General features: G+C 40.7%; 1 protein-coding gene across 8 annotated transcripts; it reads left to right on the forward strand.

Annotated features, from left to right (window-relative positions):
* ap3d1 (adaptor related protein complex 3 subunit delta 1) lies at positions 1–27,215 on the forward strand. Of its 8 annotated transcripts, none has more exons than XM_061033522.1 (35): positions 9–274; positions 3,390–3,485; positions 4,262–4,342; positions 4,683–4,763; positions 4,867–4,974; positions 5,827–5,956; positions 6,447–6,586; positions 6,848–6,921; positions 7,052–7,101; positions 7,311–7,360; positions 7,706–7,754; positions 9,322–9,467; positions 9,584–9,732; positions 9,859–10,089; positions 10,822–11,053; positions 11,210–11,355; positions 11,548–11,689; positions 12,122–12,193; positions 12,323–12,398; positions 13,567–13,766; positions 14,250–14,323; positions 14,699–14,722; positions 16,121–16,289; positions 16,537–16,680; positions 17,121–17,174; positions 18,495–18,599; positions 18,877–19,029; positions 19,391–19,438; positions 21,025–21,045; positions 21,403–21,592; positions 22,136–22,224; positions 22,941–23,026; positions 23,469–23,590; positions 24,110–24,189; positions 24,323–27,215. In XM_061033522.1, the coding sequence occupies exons 1-35, from the start codon at positions 179–181 to the stop codon at positions 24,416–24,418; spliced, it is 3,804 nt and encodes a 1,267-aa protein (XP_060889505.1). In that variant the 5' UTR covers positions 9–178; the 3' UTR covers positions 24,419–27,215. The 8 variants fall into 8 exon arrangements, with proteins under 8 accessions (XP_060889512.1, XP_060889505.1, XP_060889511.1 ...); XM_061033521.1 differs by having other exon boundaries at positions 11–274; positions 18,874–19,029; XM_061033528.1 differs by lacking the exon at positions 17,121–17,174 and having other exon boundaries at positions 10–274.

The following is a 27,215-nucleotide window of genomic DNA, read 5'->3' on the forward strand; positions in this document are numbered from 1 at the left end:
CATCTATCCCCGGGTTTAGGTAAACAGCAGCCGATCCTGCCACAGACCGTGTTTCGGGTGGATGAGACACAGTCTAGAGGGTCGCTCTTGCACCCACTAGACCACCCCTCCCGCCCCCTCTGGAAGGCGCTTGGCCCCCCCACTTTGAGACAGAAAGCGGGACAAGTCACAACCAGCCATGGCTTTGAAGATTGTCAAAGGGAGCATCGATCGGATGTTCGATAAAAATCTGCAAGATTTAGTACGTGGCATTAGGAATCACAAGGAAGATGAGGTAAACGACCACCGAGAAACACACCTGACATCCCAGGCAATGTTGAACCTCTCTGTTCGTTTATATTTTCAGCGTCCTCAACATATTGACATCACCGTTATCATTCAGCAGCTAGCTCACCTTAATAGCTGCTGGTCTGCTAAAGCTAGCGCCCTCCCCACTCACTAAAACGCTTATTAAGTTACGTTTTTTTTGTGTGCTCATCGTGGTGCTAACTTTGTGTTCACATTACCTGCCCCGTTTTAAGACATGGTTATAGTTAATGACAGCTAGCTGACCAAGTTAAAGTGTCATCCAGCTGGAGGAAGCGGCTCGATAGATTATCGCAATTTAGCAGGAGATTACTCTCCGTTCAAACCGGTGACACCAGAAGATACTAACTTGATCAATTATCACCCAGAAGTGAGATGTTAGTCATACAGAGGAGATGTTATAGTAATGACAATGTTAAAGGATTAAAGTGACACCTATTTGAGTTGGAAGAAAGTAGTTACTTCATCTCTGAATGGATGTGATTAATCACAGTGTGTTTATGAATGCCTGGATTATCTGTCTGTGTCAAAATGACAAACTTGCCATTGTTAAAGTGGAATGACTCGGCAGAGCCATTATAGCGATTAAAATATCTCCATTAGTGATTGAAGGTGATGTCATTCCTGTCACAGCAGCACCCAGACCCCAGGGTGGGAGAAGGGTGGTATGGGGCCTTTAGAGGGCACTGTTTGGGTGGAGAGGACACATTTTTAATTTGTCATGTCTGCCAGCTCTCCTTACAAGCTCTGCTGTGGCTGACTGTGTTCCTCCTGTGAAATGCCAGGTTGGTAGTTAGATGAGCTGGATGTTGGATGAAGATACCTGGGCGATTGTGCAACGGGGCTGTGGTAACTGTGCACACCTGTCTCCAGCTGTCGGCCTGGTGTGAAATGTAGAGGGAGGGTGTCTTAACCTGGGGGCTGGATTTAGTTCCCAACAAGGCGGTTTTGTACTGCTTACCATCTAATTAGAACTCGCATGTACAATCAGCTACCAAAGCTGAATCATGTCTGTGCACACTTTTACGCAAGTATTTCACCCATGTGTCATAATGTTAAAGGACAAAATATGAAACGCGCAGCTTGTCATCAAGCCTCGATTCAATGTATGGGCTAAGTAGTAACCCAACCTGGCCTGCCTAGATAATGTGGTGGTTGCCCAGTCAACGGTGGACACTTTGCTGAAATATTAATATGCTACGTGTCTGCACTCCTGAGGGAGCCTTGACTCTTTTTTTTTCCCCTGGCCGGCCCGCCGTTTCTCATCCACTGTGTTATAGTCTCTCACATGTATGTGTGCTGGGTCTTTGCACAGTTCATTCATTCATTCACTCACCCTTCTCACATTTTTCTATCCAACAACAAGCTTATTGAAGAAACGTTTTGAATATGACCTGAGTGTAGCTCTGTGAAATAACCAGTGAGAATTTAAGGCTGATGTGTATTTTCATTTGATTTAAAACCAGATAATGTAAAACTGAGAATTAAAGAATAAGGGTGTTGGGAGTTCAGTTTGTTCTCTATCTGCATCTGCTGAAAGATTGTCCTTGTTGGCCCTTTTACAACTATTTCAATTATGTCAATGAGTTGTGAATTGTTCATTGAAAAAGTGTGTGTGTGCGTCGGGTGATCATGTGTTGACTCCCTCCAGCACTGCTAGCCTTAGCGGCAGCAGCACTGTTCATGCCCCCCCCACCCCCCACCCCCCCTTCCTCTACCTCCTCCCGTCGCTGTGCTGTCTCATGACTGCACACACATGACCAGCACACACTCACACTCCACAGAGCTATACGTGTGTGTGTTTGTTTTGCGAGCTCGCTCCTCTCGACAACAGCTGACTGACTGCTCTATCTAGAGGTTTATCTAAGCTACTTCTCCATTCGTGAATGAAATGTACCTTCAGCTGACTCTTTTTCAGGAAATGTTAGTGTAATGTAGCAGGGATTATGTGGCAGCATATTTTTTTTTCTGTTTATTCCTTTATTCCTTCATTCAGGTGTGAGGCTTCTGGAAAGGAAACACTAAAGAGCTGTGGACTCACTGTGCATTGAACGACCTGCGTGTAGGAACAATGTAATAAAAATGAAACAGTTAAATCATCGGCTCATAGTTTTTCTTGTGAGCAAGCAGTTGGTTTCTGTAGTTTGGTGTGCCATGAGTGATGACAACATCATAGCGAAATGGTTTCCCCCTTCAGATTACACAGTTTAATGTGTGCCAGTTATGTCCGTCCGAAACAAAAGGTTCTCGGCCTACAAGCGAGAGACAAAAGGCCAAAAAAAATGTCTTAACCTTTATCTGCGCTCCAGCTTGCAGACTCCCATCGGCAGCATTTAGCCGGCAATCTATTACAAATCAAACATTTTACCTTGAGCCACAACTCTGCCTGACGCCGTGTCACGAAAAAGAAGCGATCGTTCCAACCACTAATCATCAAACAAACATTTTGAAAGTTGTTTTCTTCTCCTAGAGGACAGACCCAACAAAGCCTGACGTTTCACTCTCTGCAGATCTGCGTCATGATGTTTTTTTTCGGCAAATTTAAGTGCGAATAAATCACAGGACAATCGGTTTCTTTTTGGTGCGCATACCGCTGAAGTGAGACAGAGTGGAGCCGCTGTGTAACTTTGTACTCTACTGTTGAACTGAGGCTCATCAGATGAATGGGCGTTACTCCAGGATATTATGAACCTATATACTGTATACTTAACTCTACATTTACGCATGCAACGTAAACATCGCACGGAAGAGGAAATATTTCCTGTCTATCAGATAATGAGAGTCAGTGATTGCCGATGGGTTCCGAGATTGTATTGCAATCATTGCAATAAGAGATGAAAAATGCATCATGACATGACAAAGTTTAGAAGGTGTTCTTGACTTTGGACTAGAAAAACAATTACTCATCTCCACCTTTCCTGGCTGATGTCTTAAATAGTAACAACAACAGGACCAGGTTAGACCAGGTGTCTTTTTTTCAGCTGCTTCCTGGTGCTTGGTAGCAGCCTCCCACTCCGGATATCACTTCTCCACCTAATCTGATCTTGTGTCTGTTGTTTGTCCTCTCCTCTGTCTGCCCTCAGGCCAAGTACATCTCCACATGCATCGATGAGATCAAACAGGAGCTCAAGCAGGACAACATTGCCGTCAAAGCCAATGCAGTGTGCAAGCTCACCTACGTAAGATCTCTCAATATCCTCCACTGACACACTGACACTCTTCATCACTTCTAATCCTTCAGTGTTCCTTAAAACAATGACAGAGGCTATTTATTCCCAGAGGACTTTCAAGGGAAACTATTCTATTTCCATCATCCCAGATTAAGAAAAAGATGCATGACAAAATATATAACAGTGGCTTGACAAGCAACATCCCGGTATAGGATACATTACATGTATTCATATCTTGTTAGTTCAAAATTTTAAAAGCAAGCTCGAGTAGATTTCTTTTGGTACAGTCAATAACTGTTGTATTTCATACTCTCATGTGGCATGCTGTGTTAATAACTGGAGAAGGCACCTGTAACTATTCACATCATTTATTTTCTCTTCAAACAGCATTATGCTGAATCAAAGCCTTTTGATTCTGCTCAGGGCTTCATCAGGGGCCAAACAAAGTGATAGTTAGAAGCACTTAATGAATCTTGACAAACAGGTACAAAGCTGCATGAACATGTTTAGTTGTGTAGCCTAAGATTAGTCACTGCCCAGTTTAATAGCTAGAAGTGTTCACTTGTGTAAAAGAGTGTACATTTTCTATTCAAACGAAAGCACTCGTTCTTTTTATAATCCAGTCCCACACTGAGGTTTAGGTGGCCTGCTGCAATTGGCATACGTGTACTCTTTGAGAGCTTCAGCTCAAATCATTTAGCTCCTCTGTGCACCATCGGGGCAGCTCAGAGCCCTCCTCCATTTATTCACCCACATCTCTCTCTGTCTCTTTTTTTGTGTTACAGCTTCAGATGCTGGGCTATGATGTCAGCTGGGCCGCTTTCAACATTGTTGAAGTCATGAGCTCCTCCAAGTTTACATACAAGGTACGACTGGAATATGATGAGCGTCTTGGAAAAATAGATCAATATGGGTATGAAGATAGAACTGTAGTTTACAACAAAGTGTAGATTGGCCTGGAAATGAATTATTAAGATACAACGATGTCTCAAACTCACCTTTTCAGTATTATTGAAGTTACGAGGTATAGTCAAATATTCCTCTTGGTATTTCTTGGCATATCTTGTGTACTGTGGAGGAGAATCTCCATGGTGCTGCTGCCTGAAGATGAATGTTTTTAATTACTGTATTGTACTGAAATAAAACAGAATGTAGTCAAAGTGTTGAAATGAATCGCATCCTTTTTTCCCCCCTTCCTTCCTACAGAGGATTGGCTACCTGGCGGCCTCACAGTGCTTTCATGAGAGCACTGATGTCATCATGCTGACAACCAATCAGATCCGGAAGGTAAGTGATGTTCTGGTTCTGTGCCCTCCGGTAACTTTTCTGTATTTATTCCTCTGCAAACCTTTTCTCATTGTCAATCCTCTCTTTGTCCTCTCTCTCTCAGGATCTCAGCAGTCCCAACCAGTATGACACAGGTGTCGCTCTGACTGGCCTCTCTTGTTTTGTGACCCCTGATCTGGCTCGGGACCTGGCCAATGACATCATGACACTGGTGAGTCAAAAGGAGGATGACATGGATTTTTCTGGTGGCAGTCCATTATCCCCTTTTTAACTTTTTTTTCATATCTTTATTTCCTTTACGACTCAGCAGTAGTGATGAAATGGATCACAGTTGATCCGTGATCTGTTCGGATTACCCCTCATGGTTCGGACTGCATGTGATCCACGGTTGGATGGACATTATTTTAACATGGTGTAAAATAAATGTACTGCCGCTTATCACTGTGCAGTCTCAGTGACTAGAAGGCAGCGTTTAAGTAGTGAGGGTACGCACCATGAAGAGACGCTGTAGGAATAAAAACAAAATTCAGTCTTTTAAAAATGTTTTTACCAAGTTTAGTTTAACTTGCACAAAATGCACTGCAGTAGCAGCCAACACTGTTGAAGCTCATAAGAGAAAAATTATTAATTGATTACAGCTGACTTGTTATTCAGAGAGATTTCCGCTTTGTATTTGTCCTTAGTTTAATTTAATTCAAAAGATGCAGTTCTGTATATTACAGTCTGTTGTACTCTTTTTCAAAGCATCTTAAATAAAAAGGGAGTTCATCTAACGGCTTGTATAATTATTATTATCATTATTATTGGAATAATAGCAATGTGCATAGAGTGAAGAAAATTGGTGTTGGGATACATTGTTAAGATGCAAGGAGATGCATTTTGATTTGTAGTGTTGTTAAAATACAGAACAGACAATCTGATCTCTGACAATGTCCATGATCAGAACCGAACCAAGAGATTGCTGAGCTGTTAAACCCCTACTCAGCAGGCAACACGATTTGTCTGCTCTTTTTCATTTTAAGTAAAACTGCCTCTTCTGTCGTTACTTTTTCTCCACCCTCAGATGTCTCACACTAAACCCTACATTAGAAAGAAAGCGGTGCTGATCATGTACAAGGTGTTTTTGAAGTACCCGGAGTCTCTGCGCCCAGCTTTCCCCAGGCTCAAGGAGAAACTGGAGGATCCAGACCCAGGTATCCAGAAAGACACTGTGTTTGTCATGTGATGAGACAACTGTGAAAGAAAGGAGCATTGTTTGCTAGATCTTGTGGAATTCTTGTTTTGGGACAAATGGGCTTTCTCCTTATTCAAAGTCACTAAATCTTAGACTCTGCTGGCTCTCCTGGGGAGAGGTGTTCTCCGTCACCTGAGCCCGATGAATTATTCAGCAGCTAAGCATATAAGATTAAGGACGCCTCATTTGTTCTTCTGCCACAACTGTCTGGGAATTTGCAACAAAATGACTTTTTTCTGTCTCACGGACACAAGCATCTTCATGTAGGACGTTTATGTAGCTGTAATGCATTTAACAAGTGTTGCACTTATTGTATGTGTGTGAGTGGACCAACTTTAAATGGCAGGAGATTCAGAAGATGCCACCCTTTATCATTGTCATTGTGTTCTTACTATTTTTTGAATACTTACTCATCTCCATTCCTGTCTCATGTATTTTGTCTTCTTCAGGTGTCCAGTCTGCGGCAGTAAATGTTATCTGTGAGCTGGCTCGGAGAAATCCCAAAAACTACCTGTCTCTTGCCCCTCTCTTTTTCAAACTCATGACCTCCTCCACTAATAACTGGGTGCTCATTAAGATCATCAAGCTGGTAAGTACAGAAACGGCACAAGCTGTTTTATACTTACTCTTAACACTTTTTACAGTGTATTGTTTCTTATTGATTACCTTTAATGTATTACGCCAAATATGATTAATCCTATGTTGAAGTATCATCAAGCTCTTTACCTTCATTTAAAGTGAAGTTGTTCAAAGTCAGTCGTGACTTCAGTGTGACTCTACCTATCAATCAATGATTATGAACAGGACAGATATTCTGCTGTGTGTCACACTTTCTGTGCTTCTTTCACAGTTTGGTGCTCTCACACCTCTTGAGCCTCGGTTGGGAAAGAAACTGATTGAACCTCTTACTAATCTTATCCACAGGTGAGATGAAATCCCTCCACTGTAAACTTGTTCACGTTCTGCCACGATGGATTTATATTGATAATAATCTTCCCTCCCTCTCTCTCGATGTCTCTCTCCCCCTGTCGTGCCCTGTCTTCATCTCTTATAGTACCTCTGCCATGTCTCTGCTGTATGAATGTGTCAACACTGTTATTGCAGGTCAGTACTGGTATTCTGTGTGCAGGGTAGCAGTCCCCTTTAGCTTTATTGTAGAGGTAGTTATGCCGCCAGAAATTTTGGTTGTATGGCGTAAATGTGTATCTTAAGTTTTAAGTTTTTTATTTTTTACAAATTCTACTTCTTGAAATTAGTATTTTCTTCTCACAACATGTTTGATGTCTAACTTTCTGCTCTGTCCCACATTGCAGTGTTGATTTCCTTGTCGTCTGGGATGCCTAACCACAGTGCTAGTATCCAGGTAAGCCCATGAGGTCGGATCATTCATCTGCACTTTCATGTGGTCAGATGTTTATCCTAACCCTTTCCACTCCAGTTGAACCACAATGCATGCTTTCACCAGAGACACAGCAGCCATCATACAGGCAACCAAGACTCACAAAGCTGCCAGATGCATGAAAATGTCTCTTTTTTTTTTTTCTCTATCACAAATAGTCCACATTTCCCTGCTTTCATTTGTTTGGTTCTATTTCAGTCCCTTGAAGTGCACTCATATGACAAGACTGAAACTGGTGTGGAAAGGTTTTGCATTGGTGTTAATGTCTGTTCCCTTTCTCCCTCCCTTTTCTCTGGCTCTCTCTTTCAGCTCTGTGTGCAGAAACTGCGAATCCTGATAGAAGACTCGGACCAGAACTGTGAGCCCTCTGTCAATGCCTGCAGTGTGTCATTTTCTCATTGTCTGCGTGTTTCTGACTGTGGAACAGTCCATTCTTGTAGATGACAACACCGTTAGAGCCCTTAACTCTGGATAACTCGAACATCATCACTTTCCCACCCTCAGTTTGCTGGCCGGCCTAGAATGCATCACTTAAGTCACACCCTTTCATGCGTACAAGGGCTTGTTGCTTCAATCTGAAAGGAGGAGAAGTTAACCTATTTGCTTTTCTAAATAAGCGCTCCGAGACACATCCAGGTGGAGCTGGGAATACTAAATCCAGACATTCGAGTTATCTGGACACCCATACATATGTAGTTGTGTTTGGAGTAGATTGTAGAATGCTGATCTTAGTAGAGCAGACTGTGAACTTGTGGTTTCAGGTTTTGTTTATCCTTTCGCCACGCTTCTAGTTGGCTCTCATAGTGATGCTTTTGATGTGGCATGTTCCAGGATCAGAAAAAAAACATGATGCTGACGGAGCCAATTGAAAGTGTCAAAAGGAGGAAGTGATGTTGAAAATATTTGGAGTTCATTTTTTTGGGACAATTGAAGTAGAATTAGGATATCACCGTTGATATGCCTGCAACCCCATTAATAAAACGATAAGCAGCCAGTTAAAATAGAATGATCAGTCCCCATTCATTTGTTGTTTTAGATACATTTAATGTTGTAGCAAACCCCCAGATGCAGTTGATTTATTCAGCTAAACTTTGGTAATAAAACTGAACTTAAAAGTGATATAAATGAACAGAAATTGATCGAAGGAAGCAGTGTAGAACACTTTCTCATCAGGTTTTCTTTGTCCATCTCAATTTTCATCATTCAGTTATACCTTTCTCATTCAGAGAAAGTTGCAACAGCTGCTGTGACTTCTCCTTAGCAGAGGTAGATTCAGAGGCCGCGTCTTTGTCTGCTGCAGCTGTTTCTGTGTCCCTGGTCATTTCTGCAGTGCATGCACTTTTGTGACCAGCCTGACCTCACGATCACACTTATTGATCAAACAACCGGAGAGGCATTTGTCTCTGCCAGATTCTATGATGGACAGAAGTGCGGGATTCAGCAGATTCCTCAATCTTTAAAAGTCTGTGTGGTGAGTGGGGACTGCTGCCGGGAAGGACAACAAGGGAGAAGGCAAAACAAAACTTCTGTGTCCAGTGTGTGTGTGTGTGTGTGTTGTATCGTGTGACTGTTTGTGTGTCCTTTCCATTGTCATGTTTGTTTTTTGTTTTTTCCCCTTGATTAGTTTATTTCTATATGATTTAGAGAGCCATTATCATGCCATTGAAGATAACACAAAAGTAATTTGATCACATTGTATTTTGATATAAATATTACACCACATACTGTACATCCAGCTAAACCCCATACAATGTACAGATTTAGGGAAGTACATTATTGCTAAACAGTTATTTCTGTACAATGAAAAGTTCTAAACATTTTTACAGCATTCACAGTCAAATGAGGCTAATCAGGTAAATGTGTGTATGTATGTACAATGTGTGTATGAATTAAGTTGTATTGTGTATTTTCTTTTTTTTTTCTAGTGAAGTACCTGGGCCTGTTGGCAATGTCAAAGATCCTGAAGACCCACCCCAAGTCAGTGCAGTCTCATAAAGATCTCATCCTCCAGTGTCTAGATGATAAGGACGAGTCGATCCGCCTGAGAGCTCTGGACCTGCTCTACGGCATGGTATGAAGCACACACACGCTGTTTGAAGACCTGTTTCTTTCTGTCTAAGATAATCTTTAACATTTGCATTCATGCATTTAAACTCGATGGTTATTGACCTGGTGTCTGCCCCTCAGGTCTCCAAGAAGAACTTGATGGAAATTGTAAAGAAGCTTATGCTGCATGTGGACAAAGCCGAAGGAACCACCTACAGAGATGAACTTCTCACCAAGATCATCGACATCTGCAGCCAGAGCAACTACCAGTACATTACAAACTTTGAATGGTCAGTCTTGTACCACAAACCTTCCTCTACTTACGTATAAAACCAAATGTGTTAAGTTTTTTTAAAATGTCAATTACCACTCTGTTGCAGGATTTTAAACTGCTCCTTTTTATATGTGCTTGACAGGTACATCAGTATCCTGGTGGAGCTGACTCGACTAGAGGGCACGCGCCATGGCCACCTCATTGCCTCTCAGATGCTGGATGTTGCTATTCGGGTCAAAGCTATCCGAGTCTTTGCTGTTGCCCAGATGGCCACTCTGCTGGACAATGCCCACCTGTTGACGGGCAACGTGCAGCGAAAGGGTATCTGTGAAGTGTTGTATGCTGCAGCCTGGATCTGCGGGGAATTCTCAGAGTACGTCGATTTGTTATCTCTCAGTCGCACAACAGTATAAGCTGATATATGTGAAATATTTAAACCAGAATAAGAAAGTAGCTGAACCACGGTTTGACAAACTTTTTCCACTTTGTACACAATAGGGATGTTAAGTAGACGTAACCCAGCAACCATGCATAATAAATCGCTGACAGTCTGGACAATAAGATATCCCATGACTGCAGCTTCCTGTCACAATGAATCCATAGGGACATGATTGACAGCCTGGTTTAGATATCTGCTTGTTTCTGATCTCTGTGATCATCTTTGTACAAGCTGGCTGAGTCTTTGTAGCCTTACCAGATACATTGTTGTGAGGACCTTCTGCTGTTGACACACAAACACATCAATGCTAGCCTTTGTCTATATAAGTTTTGCTGTCACTTGTGTTGTCTTTAACCTGTCAAAAGTAACAAATATCTCCAATATTCAACACGTCAAATTATTTTGTGGGGGGGGTTTTGATGTTATGGATTATTTTAGTTGATGGAGGCAGTTTTGAGACATCTTTAAAACACATGCTGCTTTATTTTTCATTTTATTGTAATGAGTAACAAAACTGGAGCTAAAGAAATTTGACAAGCATTTCTTCTTTTCATGACATCGTGATGAAATAAAGCATTAGTGCCATGCTTTTAAAGTGCACCAGTATGATGGTTAAATCTAGTTTTTAATCAGACCTTATTTGAATGCCCCTTCTCGTCTCTTCAGACACCTGGAGAACCCGATGCAGACGCTAGAGGCCATGCTGCGACCGAAGGTGGCCACCCTACCCGGCCACATACAGGCAGTTTACGTGCAGAATGCAGCCAAGCTGTTTGCCACTGTGCTGAAGAGCCAAGAGGGCAACACGGACGGCACAGCAGCACAAGAAACCAGCCAGCTAATGATAGACAGGCTGCCACTGTTTGTACAGAGCGCCAACCTGGAAGTGCAGGAAAGGGTAAGAGAGATATGAATTACAAATAATTAAGAAGATGCCCGCTTTGGCATTATATACCTCACAATGTTTCCCAATATCTAGAAAAAGAAGATGTAAAAAAAATATATATTCCTATGTGAATCACCATGTCTTTGTCACCTTTTGTCATGTCCTCAGGCGTCTTGCATCTTGCAGCTGGTCAAGTACATCCAGAAACTTCAACAGAAGGATGTAGAAGTAGCAGAGGAGGTCTGCGCTCTGTTTGCTGGAGAACTCAACCCTGTGGCCCCCAAGGCACAGAAGAAAGTGCCTGTTCCTGAAGGGTTAGTTTGTTCTTTACTTAAAGAAACATACACATATTGTCACAGAAATGTAGACGGCATTATTACATAGGTCCACAAAAATAAAACAAGCTTGTTCATGCCGTTGAGGTCCAACAACATGATCAGCTGAAACTCTAATGTGTGCATATTTTTCCGTGACAAGCAAAGCATAACTGTGTTTTGTCTGTGTAGCCTGGACTTGGATGCATGGATCAATGAACCTCCATCTGAAAGTGAGTCTGAGGACGAGCAGCCCAGGGCTATTTTTGCCAAGGAGGAGCCCAAACACTCCCGCCCCCGCCACACAGAGGTGGATGAGAAGGAGCTGGCAAGGGTAAGCTGGTTGCTGAATTGAACAAGCAGTATTATTTCATTGAACAGTCTATAGGTATTCAGTCGAATGAAAAAAAAAGACATCACCTTTTAGATACCTATATTATTTAAGGATATCGTGACATCTTTTTAAGGGGAACCTTTTGAATTGTTATAGTTTTTTTAAATTACATTAAAATGCTTTACATTTCTGCATTTCACATTTTTAGGGTCAGTCAATGAAAATTAAATTTAGATACAGCTAATGAAATATTTTTGTTTCATACAAGACTCATATTTAGACATTAAGCTGTTTTTCAATCTAGTCCTAATAATGCAGCACCTTACATCCAAACAAATAATGAATCTGCTGTAAATCTTTCTCCCCTTGTGCTTGCTTTGTTGTCATTTATTTATTTATTTGACGCATCTGTTTTTGTTTCCACACTCACAGAGGAGAGAAGCAAGAAAGCAGGAGCAAGCCAACAATCCGTTCTACATCAAAGCCTCGCCGTCCTCTCAAAAGGTGTGATTACCCTACATATGCCCAGTCTGTTTGATTCATTCATGATTCAAGTTCATCAACGAATGTCTTCAGAGTCGGTTACTGTAAACAATTCCTGTTGTGTTATAAATGGATCTCTCTTCTGTGTAGGTGTACCAGGAAGCCCCTGGCGTGGAGCACATCCCAGTTGTGCAGATTGACCTCAGTGTGCCTCTCAAAGTTCCAGGTGGGAAAAGACTACTTGACACTCAATTCATACTTATTAAACCACTATTTAGCCTTTAAGTAGCTTTCTCTTCATCTCTTCATTCTTATGTTCAAACTTTAAATTGTCACTTGAAACATACATCTTCTTTATGGGTCCTTAGAAAATAAGCTTAGAAGATTTTAATGTTTCCACTATGCTGTGTGCCTTTTTCAAATGAATGGTGTTAGCGAGGTTCAGGTCTCGGCTGTTTTTATAACAGTAGAATCAGGACGGTCATTTCTTAACGTAGGTGCTGCTCAAAGTGATCTCAGTCAACAGCGCTCTCTCCTCGTTCAGTTCGCACTCTGGTGCAAGTGAGTTACTATGGTTACCTCTCTGTCTGTCAGACTTTGTCTCGTCCCTACTTGTAATGAAAATTCAGATTCCAATCAAACTCAAATATGACCACTTCTTAACTGCACCCTGTTTCAGAGAAATAAACCACAGCGTAGAATATTTTAATATGTGTATATGAAAAACAAAAAGTAACTCAAACCAAAATCCAATGTAAGTAAATCCAAGAGATCACACAGAACTACAACTGGCCTACACTAAGGTCTTAATACAACACATGCATGGATTTACGTGATCATGAAGCGTTCTTAGTTTGATGAACTCGAAAAGTAAAAATTTAAAATAAATAAAAGGGACGCGCTGTCGAGTCCACGTCCGCACATCGGAGAACAACACAGAGGACATGACAGCTACTTTACTGACTTTGCGGCTTATTTTGTGTCATGTTAGTCAGATATAGACATAACACTCCAGGATTTCTCCATAGTGGAAGGCTGTCTGTGTTGTGTCCCGTGCTTGTGCTTGTTCATGATCTGTACCGTGCTGAAGCACACCTCTTCAATTCAGGGCCAGGGCAAAGGAAGTGTCTTTAGGGGTGAAGCGTGCTTAGGCGCCCATAGACTATTTTTATACAGCTCAGTACAGTTTTTGTGCTGAAGAATAAGAAATATATCAAAGTGTTGAAGTGATTCATGAAATGATCTCATTTATCATTGATATAAAAATATGCCTGAATAACACCAAAAAATGCCACAAATGAGGACACAAGAATTGTTCTACTTATATTAATTTTTAGACACAATTTGCAATTCTTAAAAGGTTGTAACACAGGTCTCTGCCTTCCGTCCCACAGGTCTACCTATGTCTGACCAGTATGTGAAACTGGAGGAGGAGCGTCGGCAGAAAGAGAGAGCGGAGAAGAAGAAGAAGGACAAGAAGAAGAGGAAAGAAAAGCGCAGCGGACGAGGGAAGAAACACGATTCAGGCCCAGAGAGCGAGGAGGACATCACGCCTGCGCACATGGTCGACATAGTTACCGAAGAGATGCCAGAGGTATTCTTTAAGGAAATAAACACAGTTTGAAAGGGAATCCAATAACTTGTATATTTTGAGATATACAAAAGATAGAAACATTAGGGAATGGTTTGATATATATTTTAATCATGAGCCATGATGCATATTAATACAAATAAAGTATCAATGGGATATTTTAAATATTGTGCTGAAATGATAAAGTGAAGTCTGAACAACTCTGGAGTAAATTGTTAAGTGATGTACTGTATATCATTGTTTCCCTCTAAATGGTCGTGCTTTGTTCACTAATAAGGTCAACATCATAAGTAGAACTGAGGAACAACACAGATGTGGATGTATATCTTTGACTGAATTAAATACACTAATTGTCACAGTTCTCGTGGAACTGAAAACAAAACAAGCAAAGTCATGTTAACCGTTATCTGAGCACTTTGTGTGTTGTGGAAATAGATTCATTTAGTTACGACCTCTGTATTGATTGATTCACTGTTCTTCCTGCAGAATGCCTTACCCAGTGATGATGATGAAAAAGACCCGAATGACCCTCATAAAGCTCTGGATATCGACCTGGACAGGTGAGTCAACACTACGTGGATCCTAATACAACAAATCTACCTCCATGTGGATTTTATTCTTGATTAAAACACAATGTTTATGTTTTTAAAACCAGTCATTAATGTCTCTAAATGAGCTGAATAACTTTTAACACTTTGATTTTTCAGTCCAGATTCAAACCCGAAGAACACTTAAGTTAAATCCCTTGTGATTTAAAAAAATATATATATTTATATTTTTTTTTAGCATTTATTCCTGATCTCCCTGGTCATATAATCACAGCCCATGTGTCTGGGGCCCTCTTCTTCCACCGCACTCCTTCTCATGGCATTCTGCTTTCTGCTTCCTCCTTTCTATGCCTACACACATCCATTACTGCCTCTTTGCGCGGGCAGTTTGGTGGAGACGGCTCGGCGCAGGTGAGTAGCACCCCAGCCCCAAGACCTGGGTGCCAACTGTACATGGATTGCCTCTCTGTCCTTCTCTCTCTGAATAGCGGTCTTGCTCCTCCTACTAACATAGCGGTCCTTTCTTTCCTCATTTGAAGTTTGCAGTACTTGCTTCCTCTTTTTGCTCTTTTTCTATGTTTTTAGTATCTACAGTAGCTTAGTTTAATACCCAGAGTCCCTTTTTTCTCTCAGCCAAACTTCTTTATCTTGAGAATGAAAATATCAGCAGCACATCACTGTCGAACCAATTCTGATATGATTTATCTGCCCTGATCAAGAAGAATTTAAGAAAATAAGATTTGTAAGATTTGATGGTTTCATCGAATTAAGATGCTGCTTATATTTTCAGGACCTGATCTTGCCACCTGCCTTCCTGGTTTAGGCTCCTAAAATCATGATAGCAGTTTTCTTGGAATCAATCAATATGCTTTTAGGAGACTTACCCCAGGGATTAGGTGCTGAAATTGTGTGCTTACATTTCCAAAAGTCCTCCTCAGTTTAGTAGACCAGCCATGCCTTCAAATTCTCATCAGCAGTTTTTGAAGTTGAAACTCTTTGCCTGCTCTTTTTGGAAACAACAGGTACACGTGCCTTTTTAAAATTCTACATCTTGTTAATATTTGTGGACTTTGGAAGGACGAGGAATAGAAATAGAAATTAACATACACTTACACACACACCCCTTTAGAACATGTAGTTTTGTTCACCACTGTTTGTTACTAAAGTACAGGGTCTTTGAAGGACATATGTGTAATTAACATGAATGGGCTTCTTAAAATCCTTCCATGAAAAATCTTCAGTCAATGCAAAGTGATCCAAGAATTGCTTTTCTTAAAATTAAAAAAAAATAATAATACAGAAATGCATCTTGCAAACAATGCATCTTGTAAACTGGAATAAACTACAAATGAATCACCTTTATTACCAAATTGGTGGATTAAGACCGGGAGGTGTGTGTCTTTACAGAGATTAACCAGAAGGGGTCTACATTGCATGTCATTATTGCATTTAAGAGCGAGGCTTGGAGTACCGGTAATATAGTTGAAACATCTTATCCATTCACAATAGTGAAGTTTATATAGTTTCTTGCTTTCAAGGAATTTCTAATGCTTCTAGCTGTGCCAGAGGAATGGCTTACCTCACTGCTTTGAATGAGACCTGGCTGCTGTGTAAAATGTGCCTGAATATGATTGCTGCACTTAACAACCCTTCTTTAATGGTCTCTAAGATTATATCTTACTAAGGAATAAAGGAGTATAAAAAATATGTTTCAGATGCTGACACTAAATCCAGGTGGAACATAAAGACCCCTAATTTCACTGTGTTCATTTACTCAAAAGTCATAACTGTGCATGTCTGTTTGTCCAGGCCACTTGCAGACAGTGAGAAGCTCCCGGTCAGGTCACACCGGGCAGCAGAAGCCCTAAAAAGCCCAGCAGAAGATGGCGAGGCAGAGAGTGCTGCTCCACCGGAGCAGAAGAAGAAGAGCAGCAAGGACAAGAGAGAGAAGAAGAAGGATAAAGACAGGGATAGGAAGGTAAATGTCAAATGTCTCTTTCCATCAAAAGGATTCATCTATTGTGTTCTTGAAAACACACTCTCCTTATTCTGAATTCTCTTTATTCTCCTCATTTCTGATAAAACTGCTTCCCAAAACTAGTAGAGCTTTTCAGAGAAGTTGAAGGCAAAGGGATTAACTTCAAGGAGCATTAATGTTTCTGACTGTAGTGGTTGTGGTTTCAAACCTTGTTTTGATACGTAGCTATCTTTTTTTTCTTTTTCAGAAGAGCAAAGAGGAGAAGAAGAAGAAGAAACATAAACATGAAGAAAAGGAGGAGGATCTTCTCGGGGGTCAGGCAGATGAGCCTGTGGTTCAACCAGAAGAAACCAGTGAGGTGGCTGCACTGCCCAGCTCCACAAGTGCTGAGGTATGTCCTTACCATAGGGTGGAGCAGGACCATTCTGCTACCTAGCAACAGAGACTATATTTACAGTCTGATTTGACCCAGTGTTTTGGATTTAAATTGAAATAATCTGCTTCAAAAATGATGAAAAATGTTACATGTTACTGCATGTGGTCTATTACTCTAGCTAAAAGATTAAAATACAAAATAGAAGTATTTGATCATTTTCATTGACTCAACGCTTCCATTGCTTCTTCCAGCATGTCTTTCAGAAGGCTTTAGTGATCAAGTATCAGTTTCCTTGTAGCTGACGGTGCAGGCTCATGCCAAATACTTGATTTATTCATGAAATAGAACAGTCTAATCTGTGGATCCATTTTCATGAATAGTAGAAAGATACAGAAACCTGTTTGGCCTCACCCCTCTCACTTCCTGGCACTCCTCTCCTTCCCTCCCTCCTCTAGGTTTCGGATCTGGATTTCTGGCTCTCAAACGCTCCAGTGCCCTCTAACACCCAGGTTGAGTCACCTCCCCCCTTCCCCCCCCCCCCCCCCCCTCTCTCTCTCTCTCTCTCTCTCTCTCCCTTTCATCTGGCCAGATCACACAGCCTCTCTCAATAATACCATGTTTCATTGATCTACCTCATTAGTTGGTGTTTGCCATTAGTTCTCCCTTTATTATCTCTTGATTTGGATAAGATTTCCATTTTCCACAGCTCACCTTTTAGACACAGTTTCCTCTCTTTCACAGGTCACATAACACTTTCCTCTCTCACTCTCCAGCCTTCCTTTGTTTTCCAGCATGTGTGTATGTACAGTATGTCTGTGTGTACACAGTATATGTGATATGTCATATTATATTCTAAAATGTCAGGTTCTCTAATATCTTCTAACTTTTCTAATTTAATTTCATTCTTTTTTCTTTTTTTTTTTCAAACATGTTTTAAAAATAATATAAAAGTATTACGTATTATTAGTATTATTACATAGTATTAAGTGTTACAAACAAAGCAAACAACAATCAAAGCATTCTTTCTGTAGTGGCTCGATTGTTTTTCCTTAACCAGTCCATGTTCAAAAAGGGTGTAGGATGAAGATAAATAACTTATCCAGTCCTACCCCTTTTATCTTTTTAGCTTAATAAATTAATCCAAGGCTAAGCTTACAGTCAATACAGAAGGTACAGATAACTAAATAAAAAAGCAACAAATATAATGTATTATATATATATATATATATATATATATATATATAAGTTAGCTCACTTTCAAAAAATGTAGCACTGTTCCTTTAACCATACAAGATGGATTTTGATATTTAAAATATGTGTTAGCAGATACTTTGTTTGGAACCTTCCATTTATTCTCCGCTGTATATGTTGCGTCAGAGTAGAAACACTCAGAAACATGACCTTTTAAAAGACACGCCTCAACATGTTCATGTGGAACACTTGTTTTTGTATAGGCCGTCATGATAGCATTACAGAACAGTGCTTTCCTTACACGAGCACTAGTGTAGGCTGTCACCAGATGTTTGTAAATCAGGCTCTTTAATCAGACTGCAATGCAAAGATACCCACAGATATAACACATGTGCAGGTTCCTAACTCAGGCTCATCCGTGTTTGAGCACATTTTGCTTGCTAGTAGTCTTTTGCAAATCAGAGCACAGGAGGTTGCTGCTGATCATGAATTACTTTTTTAATGAATGAATGAGTGAACTCACTAACTTATCCTGAACAACACCAAACTGGCAAACAATTCTGAAAATTTGACATGATAGGAGGCTAACTCCTAATGGCTCAATGTGGGTTTTTTTTGCATGGTATGTGTGTGAACAGGAAGCAGCAACAGTAGCAGAAGCAGCCCCCGTGCCTGAGGCGGCCTCATGCACCGCGCCAGACTCTGAGCCTGATGAGCCCAAAGACACTGAGCTGGAGGAGACGGTGAGTCACCAACAATGCAGGGATGATTACAAAATAACAAGTTTGGCTGCTCTGCCAAAGATTCCAATTCACATTGACCTGACAGGATGCAGCACATTTGTACATCATTTACACAAACTTGAGAGACAAAGAGATTACAGAGTCCTGCTCGTTCTCATGCGGGCTCTGGGGCAAATGTTGTACCAGTTTCTATGTTTTATAAACGGTTCAGTTTTTCCCCTATTGCATTTCTCATAATTTCTCTCCATCTTCCTTGTGGGTTTTTCATGACAAGAAGTCCTCCAAACACAAGAAGAAGAAGCAGAAAAAGGAGAAGGAAGAGAAGGAGAAGAAAAAGAAGAAGAAGCATCATCACCACCACCACCACAGTGATGGAGGGGCAGAGGAGTCGGTGCAGAATGGCACTGTGGAGGAGGAGGAGCCGCTGCCGGTCAGTGATTGTAGCGGTCATTTGTTCCATCACGTGAATGAGATCAAACAATCAGTCAATTAAGCGTTAGTGAAAGTAAATTCTGTCATTCTGATCTTTACCCTGATTATAGTTGTTTAGACAAAAAAATTATCCAGACCAGAACAATTGATGCAAATAGACGGTGTCATTTATCATCATTCTTATTTGTACCTGGCTACCTCCACTGTTTAATCCCTATGATCGCTACACACACACACACACACACACAGAGTTCCTTGCTTGTTATGCATCAACTATGTGAAACGGGTTTCTGTTGCCTAGTTAGCATACTGAGTGACAGAGAACGCCTGATCTGACCTGAGCTCTTCTCCTCTTTCAGCCTATGTCCAATTACTGCCTGCTGGCTGAGAACTCCTACATCAAGATGGTGAGTGATGGTGATTGGGATGCTGCTTCTTCTGTCACTGAGATAAATTCTGCTTTTTTTTTTAGATTTTATTTTTGGGTGTTTTGTGCCTTTTATTGTAGAGTTAGTACAGTGGATAGAGTCGGTAATCAGGGAGAGAGAGAGTGGGGAATGGCATGCGGGAAAGGAGCCACAGGTCGGATTCGAACCTGGGCCGTCCGCTTAGACGACTACAGCCTCCATACATTGGTCGTGTGCACTAACCGCTGCGCCACCAGCGCCCCCATAAATTCTGCTTTTTATCCATATTTTAATAGTTTGTCCATTAGATATCAGAAATTAAATAAGTAAATGTGTTTTAATGACAAAAATGATAAAGTATTCATGTTCCTAAAGGGATAGTTTAGATTTTTTGAAGTGAGGTTGTATGAGGTACTTACATCACTACAGGCGAGGTTGCTTGTAGAAATAATGTTGAGGTCAATGTAAGCTATATAGAAAAAAATAATGCTTTACATTTACGTCAGCAAACTACTTGTTTGCTCTAGTCCGCGACCACAGCACGTTTGGGTTCTAGCGCACTGATCAGCTGTTTAGGTCTGCACGCTTCAAAAGAGACAACAAATACATTTAAACAAATACATTTTAGATTTTTAGAGCGACAGTAGATGGAGACTCAGCAGGTCTGAAAGAGAGAGAACAGAAACCTTTGGAAACTGGGAGATGGGAGAGATCCCAAGTTTACCTGGTGATGGAGGTATATAAACTGTGGGCCCATGTTCATGACTCGGTCAAAACAGCACTTCTGGACTTTTGAATTAGAGGATACCAGTGACTCACACATGGCTGCATGCTGCATCACTCACCATGCAGAACTCCCTGTTGTACTGAACGCTGATCTTTTAGACCTTCAAAATTTCACAAATGATCATCAGTGTGCTGTGGGTGGAAGAACACGTATGTGCTTCGATAGCGGACTAGAACTGAAACAAAGTGACTTTCTGACCTAAAATGTGTTAATGGTAAAGGGCTGCAAAAAAAAATCTATATGCAGACATTTACCCCAATGTTGTTTTCTGTTGTTTCGTTTGAAAATTAGCTCAATTAGGTGGTACACCAGCCGGTCTGTAGCGATGTATGGCCTGGCTTCCATGCTAGCACTCCGCCACCTATTATTGACAAGTACCTCAAACAACCTCACTTCAAAAAATCCCATTAATGACAAAGCACCTCATGAATGAGCCAAATATTATAAGGATGATGGAAAGGTATACACACTTTTGTCTGGTTACTGAAAAGGATCAAATCTATTTGATAAATCTGACAATGTGATGACCGTCCTCAGCTGTTGCCGTGTCTCTGCATCCCCTTATCTCTGCGGTGATGTCAATACCAATTACCAATTCCAGGTTAAAGAAAAGCCTGGATTCCTCCTTACATGTAGCCATATTTCCTGCACCTTGTGGCGTCACACGCATAAACAAACGTGCTTATTTTCACCTTCTAGGTTATTTTAACGTTTAATGTTTAAGTTGGCAAAGACAACATTAGCAGTTTAAAAAGAAAAATGTATGCAGATCTCTCCTTTTTTCTCTTTCTCTTTAAAGATGATGGAGGATGCTGATCAGGTACTGGTTGGATTTCTGTCAGCGACAGAATATTATAAAAGCTCTTCTCTAGATGTGTTTCTGTCTGCTCTCGCTGCTCTTAACAGTCTGAACTCTGAGGCCAACTATTTTCATGTTTCTATAGAGGAATTCAGTCTTTTATTATTATCTCTTTTCTGAAACAGCGATGTGTGCTTTGGTGTTGGCTTTATGAATCTAATCTTCTGTGTTTGCTCTTTGCCTTCTTTTTATAGTCAGATCTCCATTGTTGAAATACAAGGAGGGGAGTTAGACAGCTGAGTTTGATCGTTTATTCCTTTTGCAAATGAAATCAATTGAAAGATGAAAATAATGAGTTTTTCCCTCTCTCCAACTAAGGTGAACGACATCCAGGGAAACCTGCAGGATGGCAGTCAGGTGGTGGTGTCAGTTATATTTGAAAACAAGTGTGAAAGCTTCCTCAAATCCATGGAGTTCAACGTCCTGGACTCTCTCAACTGTAAGCTGCAGAGGCCAGAGGGGTCAGGGCCACATGACGGCCTCACTGTCCCCTTCCAACTTCCACCTGGTTAGTGATATCTGCAGAATGCAGAGCTTTTAAAGAGCAGCTGATTGTCTAAACCATTGGTTCCCAACTGGCCGTCTAGGCCCTCCTGAGGGCGGGGTACCAAAGATCTCAAGGGCGGTGTAAGGCTTTGTCTGCTTTGGGGTTGTCATTATTAGATTTGCACATATTTACTAAAATGAAATTATGATGACACACTTGCTGTATAGTTTATAAGTTCTTTGGTAAGAACGCATGTGTAGGCCTATGATGTTGGGGCGTTAAAAGACAAATATGAAAGTTAGACAAAAAAAGAGACAGTTATCAAAAAACAAACAATTAAAATCTGAGATATTTTTTGATTTGTGTGGGTCCTGGTGATACAATGAGGGGGGGGGGTCCCCAAGTGAAAAAGAACCACTGGTCTAAACAATAAAAACCTATAACATTTAGATTACTGAAATGTGTGTCCCTTATTTTTCAGATGAGAAGCATATTATTCTAAATCTACTTCGGGAAGTTTGATGTCTGATTTCTGAACTGGGATTTTTTTCTTGTTTCCTTCAGGGGTGTCCAACGAGGCTCGTTTTGTCTTCACTGTGCAGAGCATCGTAATGCCACAGAAACTTAAGGGAACCCTCACCTTTATAGTAAAGGTGAGAAGGCAAACACAAGTATAGTGCATACACACACAAAACAAGCACTAGTGTCTTTCTTTTTGGTGCTTTGGTGACATATATGAAGGCAGTCGTAGCTTCCATCATGCTTAAAGGTCACATATAATCCTCCTTTTCAACAAGTTTAAAGTTTCTTGCTAAGTATCCACCATAAACAATTGGGCATGGAGCGAGAAAGCGGAAACCTCTTCCCGGGAGGGGCGTGGTCACAGCTCACTTGCGTTTAAAGGTGTAGACACAGAAACAGCCAGTTTTGAGCAGCGCTGGGGTTTATAGGCATGCTAAAATACAGGATCAGAATGATTTTTACGTTGGAAAGGCAGACTGAGAGGTCACAACAAACATCTAGCTGTGGGAGTGGAGCACAGTTCCTGAAAAGTTGAGCAGGCAAAATACTTTTCTCATAATATGGGGCTTTGTAGACAGACTAGGGAGTGTTAAAAAAACTGTGGTAAACTGTATTTTGCATAATACATGACATTCATAATAATCGTAATGAATGTCATGTCGTAATTCTTCTAGCTGTGTTTTTGAGGCTGCAGGGCATAGTAGTATAGCTGCCGTGTGCTTTATTTTGGTAACTACGGTAACCCCTCACCTAGATCCTTCTACAGGTCTGCACAAGTAAAAGAGAATCAAGACGCTGCCACGTTACTTTTTATTGATTGTCTGCATTTGTTTTTGTGTTTCCACAGAATGAGGACTCCTCCACTCATGAGAAACTGGACTTTAAACTGCACTTTACCTGCACCTCCTACCTAATCACTACTCCTTGCTACAGGTTGTTTTTTTATTTAAAGATTCTATCTAACATACCTTCACACCACTTTTAAACCCACATTATAAGCTGTATACTGATCATTCTTATACTCTACTATAATGTATTTTAGGGACTCCTCAGGATCATTAACATGCTGAGAACATTAAATGGCAATGTGCCAATTACAATTTGTTTTAGACTGAGGAATGGGCATATTGACTGTTTGACCTGAGGACTGTTTGAAAAGAACAAACTTGTGGACTGTCCAGATGTTGAATGGGTCAGCCTTTAGAAATGGACTCAGTAAATTCAGTTTCTATCTGACCATAAGACTATTTGTTTTCTGTGTAAAGTTGAAATGTGTGATGGATAGTGGCACTAGCCTCTAAGTTGTCTAAGCTCTTTGTTACGTGTAGGCCAAGTGGGAAATTAAGATAAACGTTCTTTTGTTTTGTTTGGTCAGTGATGCGTTTGCGAAGCTGCTGGAGTCGGGCGACCTGAAGGGCAGCTCTGTCAGACTGGAGGGAGTCAACATGCCCTTCCACCACCTACTGGCTAGGATCTGCTTCCACCACCATTTCTCTGGTATGTACACACCACTCCAATTCCTATTCAATACAAAGGGACCAAAATGTTAGGCTGTTCTGCTTGTAAAATTAATCAAATAAAATGTTATTTTAAGGGAATTTATTACCATAATAACAGAGTATGTGAAAGTACAAAGAGCACATTTCTAGATCGGTAAACCATTTACATTACAAGGAAATCTTAAGAATATTCTGAGTAGCTCTCCTGTGAGTTTAATTTGTTATGAGATAGAAGCAATGCAATTGAACTTAGATCTAATATAGGGCATGAAACTAATGAGTTGCAGAGAGAGTCTATTTGCTCATTTTCAATTATATATATTAATTTCCTTTGTTGTATTATACCATTGAAATAATAAAACACATGTTCTTTACACCAGGACAAACTAGTCTTTAAAATGAATAATAAACTAAAAATGAGTCCAGCACTGGTTTACTTTTAGCCAGCACTTAACCTTTGCACACATTTTATTTTAAGAGTTGCTAACACCTGTTTATTTTTTCCATTTGGCATTAGTTGTGGAGAGGATCGACTCCTGTGCCTCCATGTACAGCAGGTCTATCCAGGGTCATCATGTCTGTCTGCTGGTCAAAACTGTGAGTGAACGCCTGAAAGTCTTACCTTATCCTCCTCCTAATTCAAAACAAGTATGATGATCAGGTTTTTGATTCAGTTAACTATTTGTGTGTGTGACCTTGATTTCTTTTCTCTCCTCCCCTCTTCTTCCAGTCTGATCAGACAGTGTCCATTGACGCTAAATGTGACGAGCCGACGCTGCTTGGGAATGTGCTAGATGAGATCAAGCAGACCTTCTCTCAGTGCTGATTGTGTCGACAGCCCCAGGGTGCCCCCCCTCGACCCCTTCCATGCCACTCCCTCCCTGGCTGAAAAGCAACATAATCATGTTATGAAACAATGCGGCTGGCACTTCCAGTATCGCCCTATTTATTAGTCCTCAGATTCGCAAGATTTCTTTCCCTCCTTCCCTTCTTCTTCACTGTCGCCACATTCCTGTTCCTCTGCACTCTGAGCTCTGTGGTCACTCTTGATGTTGTTTTACAGACTCACTGTGTACATTCACCATCCTCTCTGCAAAGCAGCTTAAATTTGACTTCCTCGTTTCCAAACCTCAGCAAGCCACCCTGTTCCTCCCTGACTGTGACTCTATACTGAGCTCCTGTTTCTGGATGCTCTGCTTACTTTGCTCTTTGCTGTGCAGCTCTCTCTGCCCTCCACTCTGTTGGCAATTCAGTCTGTGACAGTCGTGTAATGTAATGTTGACAACTGGACTTTTGCTGTTTATGGTTGAATTGTGTTTTTACTGTTGAAGGTTTTTTTTTTTGTCTTTGGTTTGTATTTTGTTGTTTTGTCTTCTTTTTTTTTTGTCTGAAACCTATCTGCGCCTTCGTCTCGCCCCCTTCTTTCCACTCACTTGCCGTCAGTCTGCGTGCTGCTGGTCTGTTAGCCTGGAAACTTTAGACTGACTCTTTCTCAGACTGGTCCTAGCTGGAAAAATGGAGACTCTTAACATGCTTACCCACCACTGACCGGGTGCTTGGAGATGACCTGACACTGAGCAACTGCAGTTAGCACAGTGCTGAGATGAAACCAAAACTACATATAAGGCATGGGTTTGAGACTTCTTTCTAAGCCGTTGCCCCATTTGCCTCCTGGCAGGGCTCAGAGCAGATCTTCTAGTGTAAGTTGAACAGAATCCTTATGTGGCACTACGGGTGATTTGTACAATAGATCAGTGTTTTGCTCTGTGCCTTAGCCGTGCGATCTGATCTACTCCAGCTCATCATGAGTCTTGTAGAGCCCCTCTTTCCTCCCCTGAATATACACTCCCTGATCAACTCAGCTAAGCTGCATTTTGACACACCTGTAAGAAATGCCCTACATATCATTCCTTTCATGAGTCAAAGAATTTAAAAACAGGAGTATGAAAATGATTGAATCAATGAACCTCTGGCACTTGAGGGAAGGTTTTACACTGAAATCTAATATCGCTATTTCACCGTGGGAACAGTTTTCTGTCAGGGCTGTGTCACTTTTTGTGAGCACCATCTTTAACTCTCAAATGGTTTGATTGTACAGCAGATGTTATATTACAAAGATACTATTATCTCTCCAGGATGAGCCAGTCGAAGGCTTCGTTTGTATGATCAAATGACAAATTTAAGGACATAAGGCAGCATAAAAAGAGCTGCCCATGTTACGTTTCTGTCCTGCCTCTTTTTGAATCATAAGAAAAAGCCAGTGTGAAAGGATGACTAATGTTACACTCTGAACCTGTCTTCATGTTAAAAACAGCTCTGCATATCGGGGTTCTGAAGTTGTTATCTCAGTTAACACGGAGACAATTAAATGGTCAGTGGTTTAAGGTTCTCTTTTAATCAGTTATAGGCGATGTGGCTTCCACTATACCGAAGCATCACTCTGTACTTTATGTTAAATCATGCGAAGCATTTACGCCTGTGCCACTCCACAAGTAGCTTTACCCGTGCTGGCATGAACCCAAATTAACCCCAGTGTTCCCTTTCCCTCAAAAAAAAACTGCCTTACCTTTTTATTTTTTTTGTGCTTTGACATGTTATGATGAACATAAATGGCCATTTTTTGTAAACAAATGGCCTCATCGCAGAAGTCTGAGGTACTTGATGTTATAGTTTGTTTCATTCATGTCTTAGGACATTACCCGGTCCAGCACGACTTAACCTAGTAGTAGCAAGATTAAAACTGACTTGGTAGCGTCTCTGATCACATTTTCTGGTAAGGCCATCTTTACATCTGTCTGCTATTGTAGATAACTATGATAATGATGTCTGTGACTTGAACACCAGGTCAGCCATTCCATAAGATCTTCTTTCCAGTAGTAGAGTTTAAATGAAGAGGTGATAAGCTGTATTTCAGGAATGTCAACAGAAAATAAGTATGTATGTATCCCCTGTTCCTGAAAATTACTGATAAAAGTGAAACTGGAAAAAACCTGACTTCCCTAATCATACATTGTCCTAATTCTGATCTTTTTACCTGTGCATAAAATTGATTAAAATTTGTATATTGCATGATTAGGAATGTACACTTTTTATTTCCCTATTTTCTGTTCCATTGACAATGCTTACACAAACAAGAACTTGTCATTCCATTTGTTCTATTTCTTTTTTTTTTTTTAATGAAGTTTACTTGACCATTCTTTATTTTTGATGGTATTGTGTTTTTAACTATTCTGAGTTTAAACAATATACAAGAGATATTATTGAATGTTTTAAATTATTATTCACAGAGGAAGGAAGGGTGTTCTCTTAAGTGTCATGACACTGAGGGCATGGGGCTCCAAAAAATATCATTTGGGTAGAACAGACTATGTGACGCAGTGTACTGAGAGGCAACCCACTCTGTCTTAATTCTTGGTTCAGTTGTAGTGATTTATTTTACCAAGTTTGACTTGTGACATTGAAATATACTCTCATGATTCTGAGTCTGAAGGTCCGGTCTTTTTATTTCTCCATATTCAATTATCAAACTGTACAATGTAAAATGTTTCAAAGAGGACGACATAAGATATCTACATTCCCTTTGAAGAAAGTCCACTGAATCAAAAATAAAGGCTAAAAGCAGC

The sequence above is a fragment of the Labrus mixtus genome, chromosome 3 (genome assembly GCF_963584025.1).
Source record: "Labrus mixtus chromosome 3, fLabMix1.1, whole genome shotgun sequence".
Taxonomy (NCBI): Eukaryota; Metazoa; Chordata; class Actinopteri; order Labriformes; family Labridae; genus Labrus; species Labrus mixtus.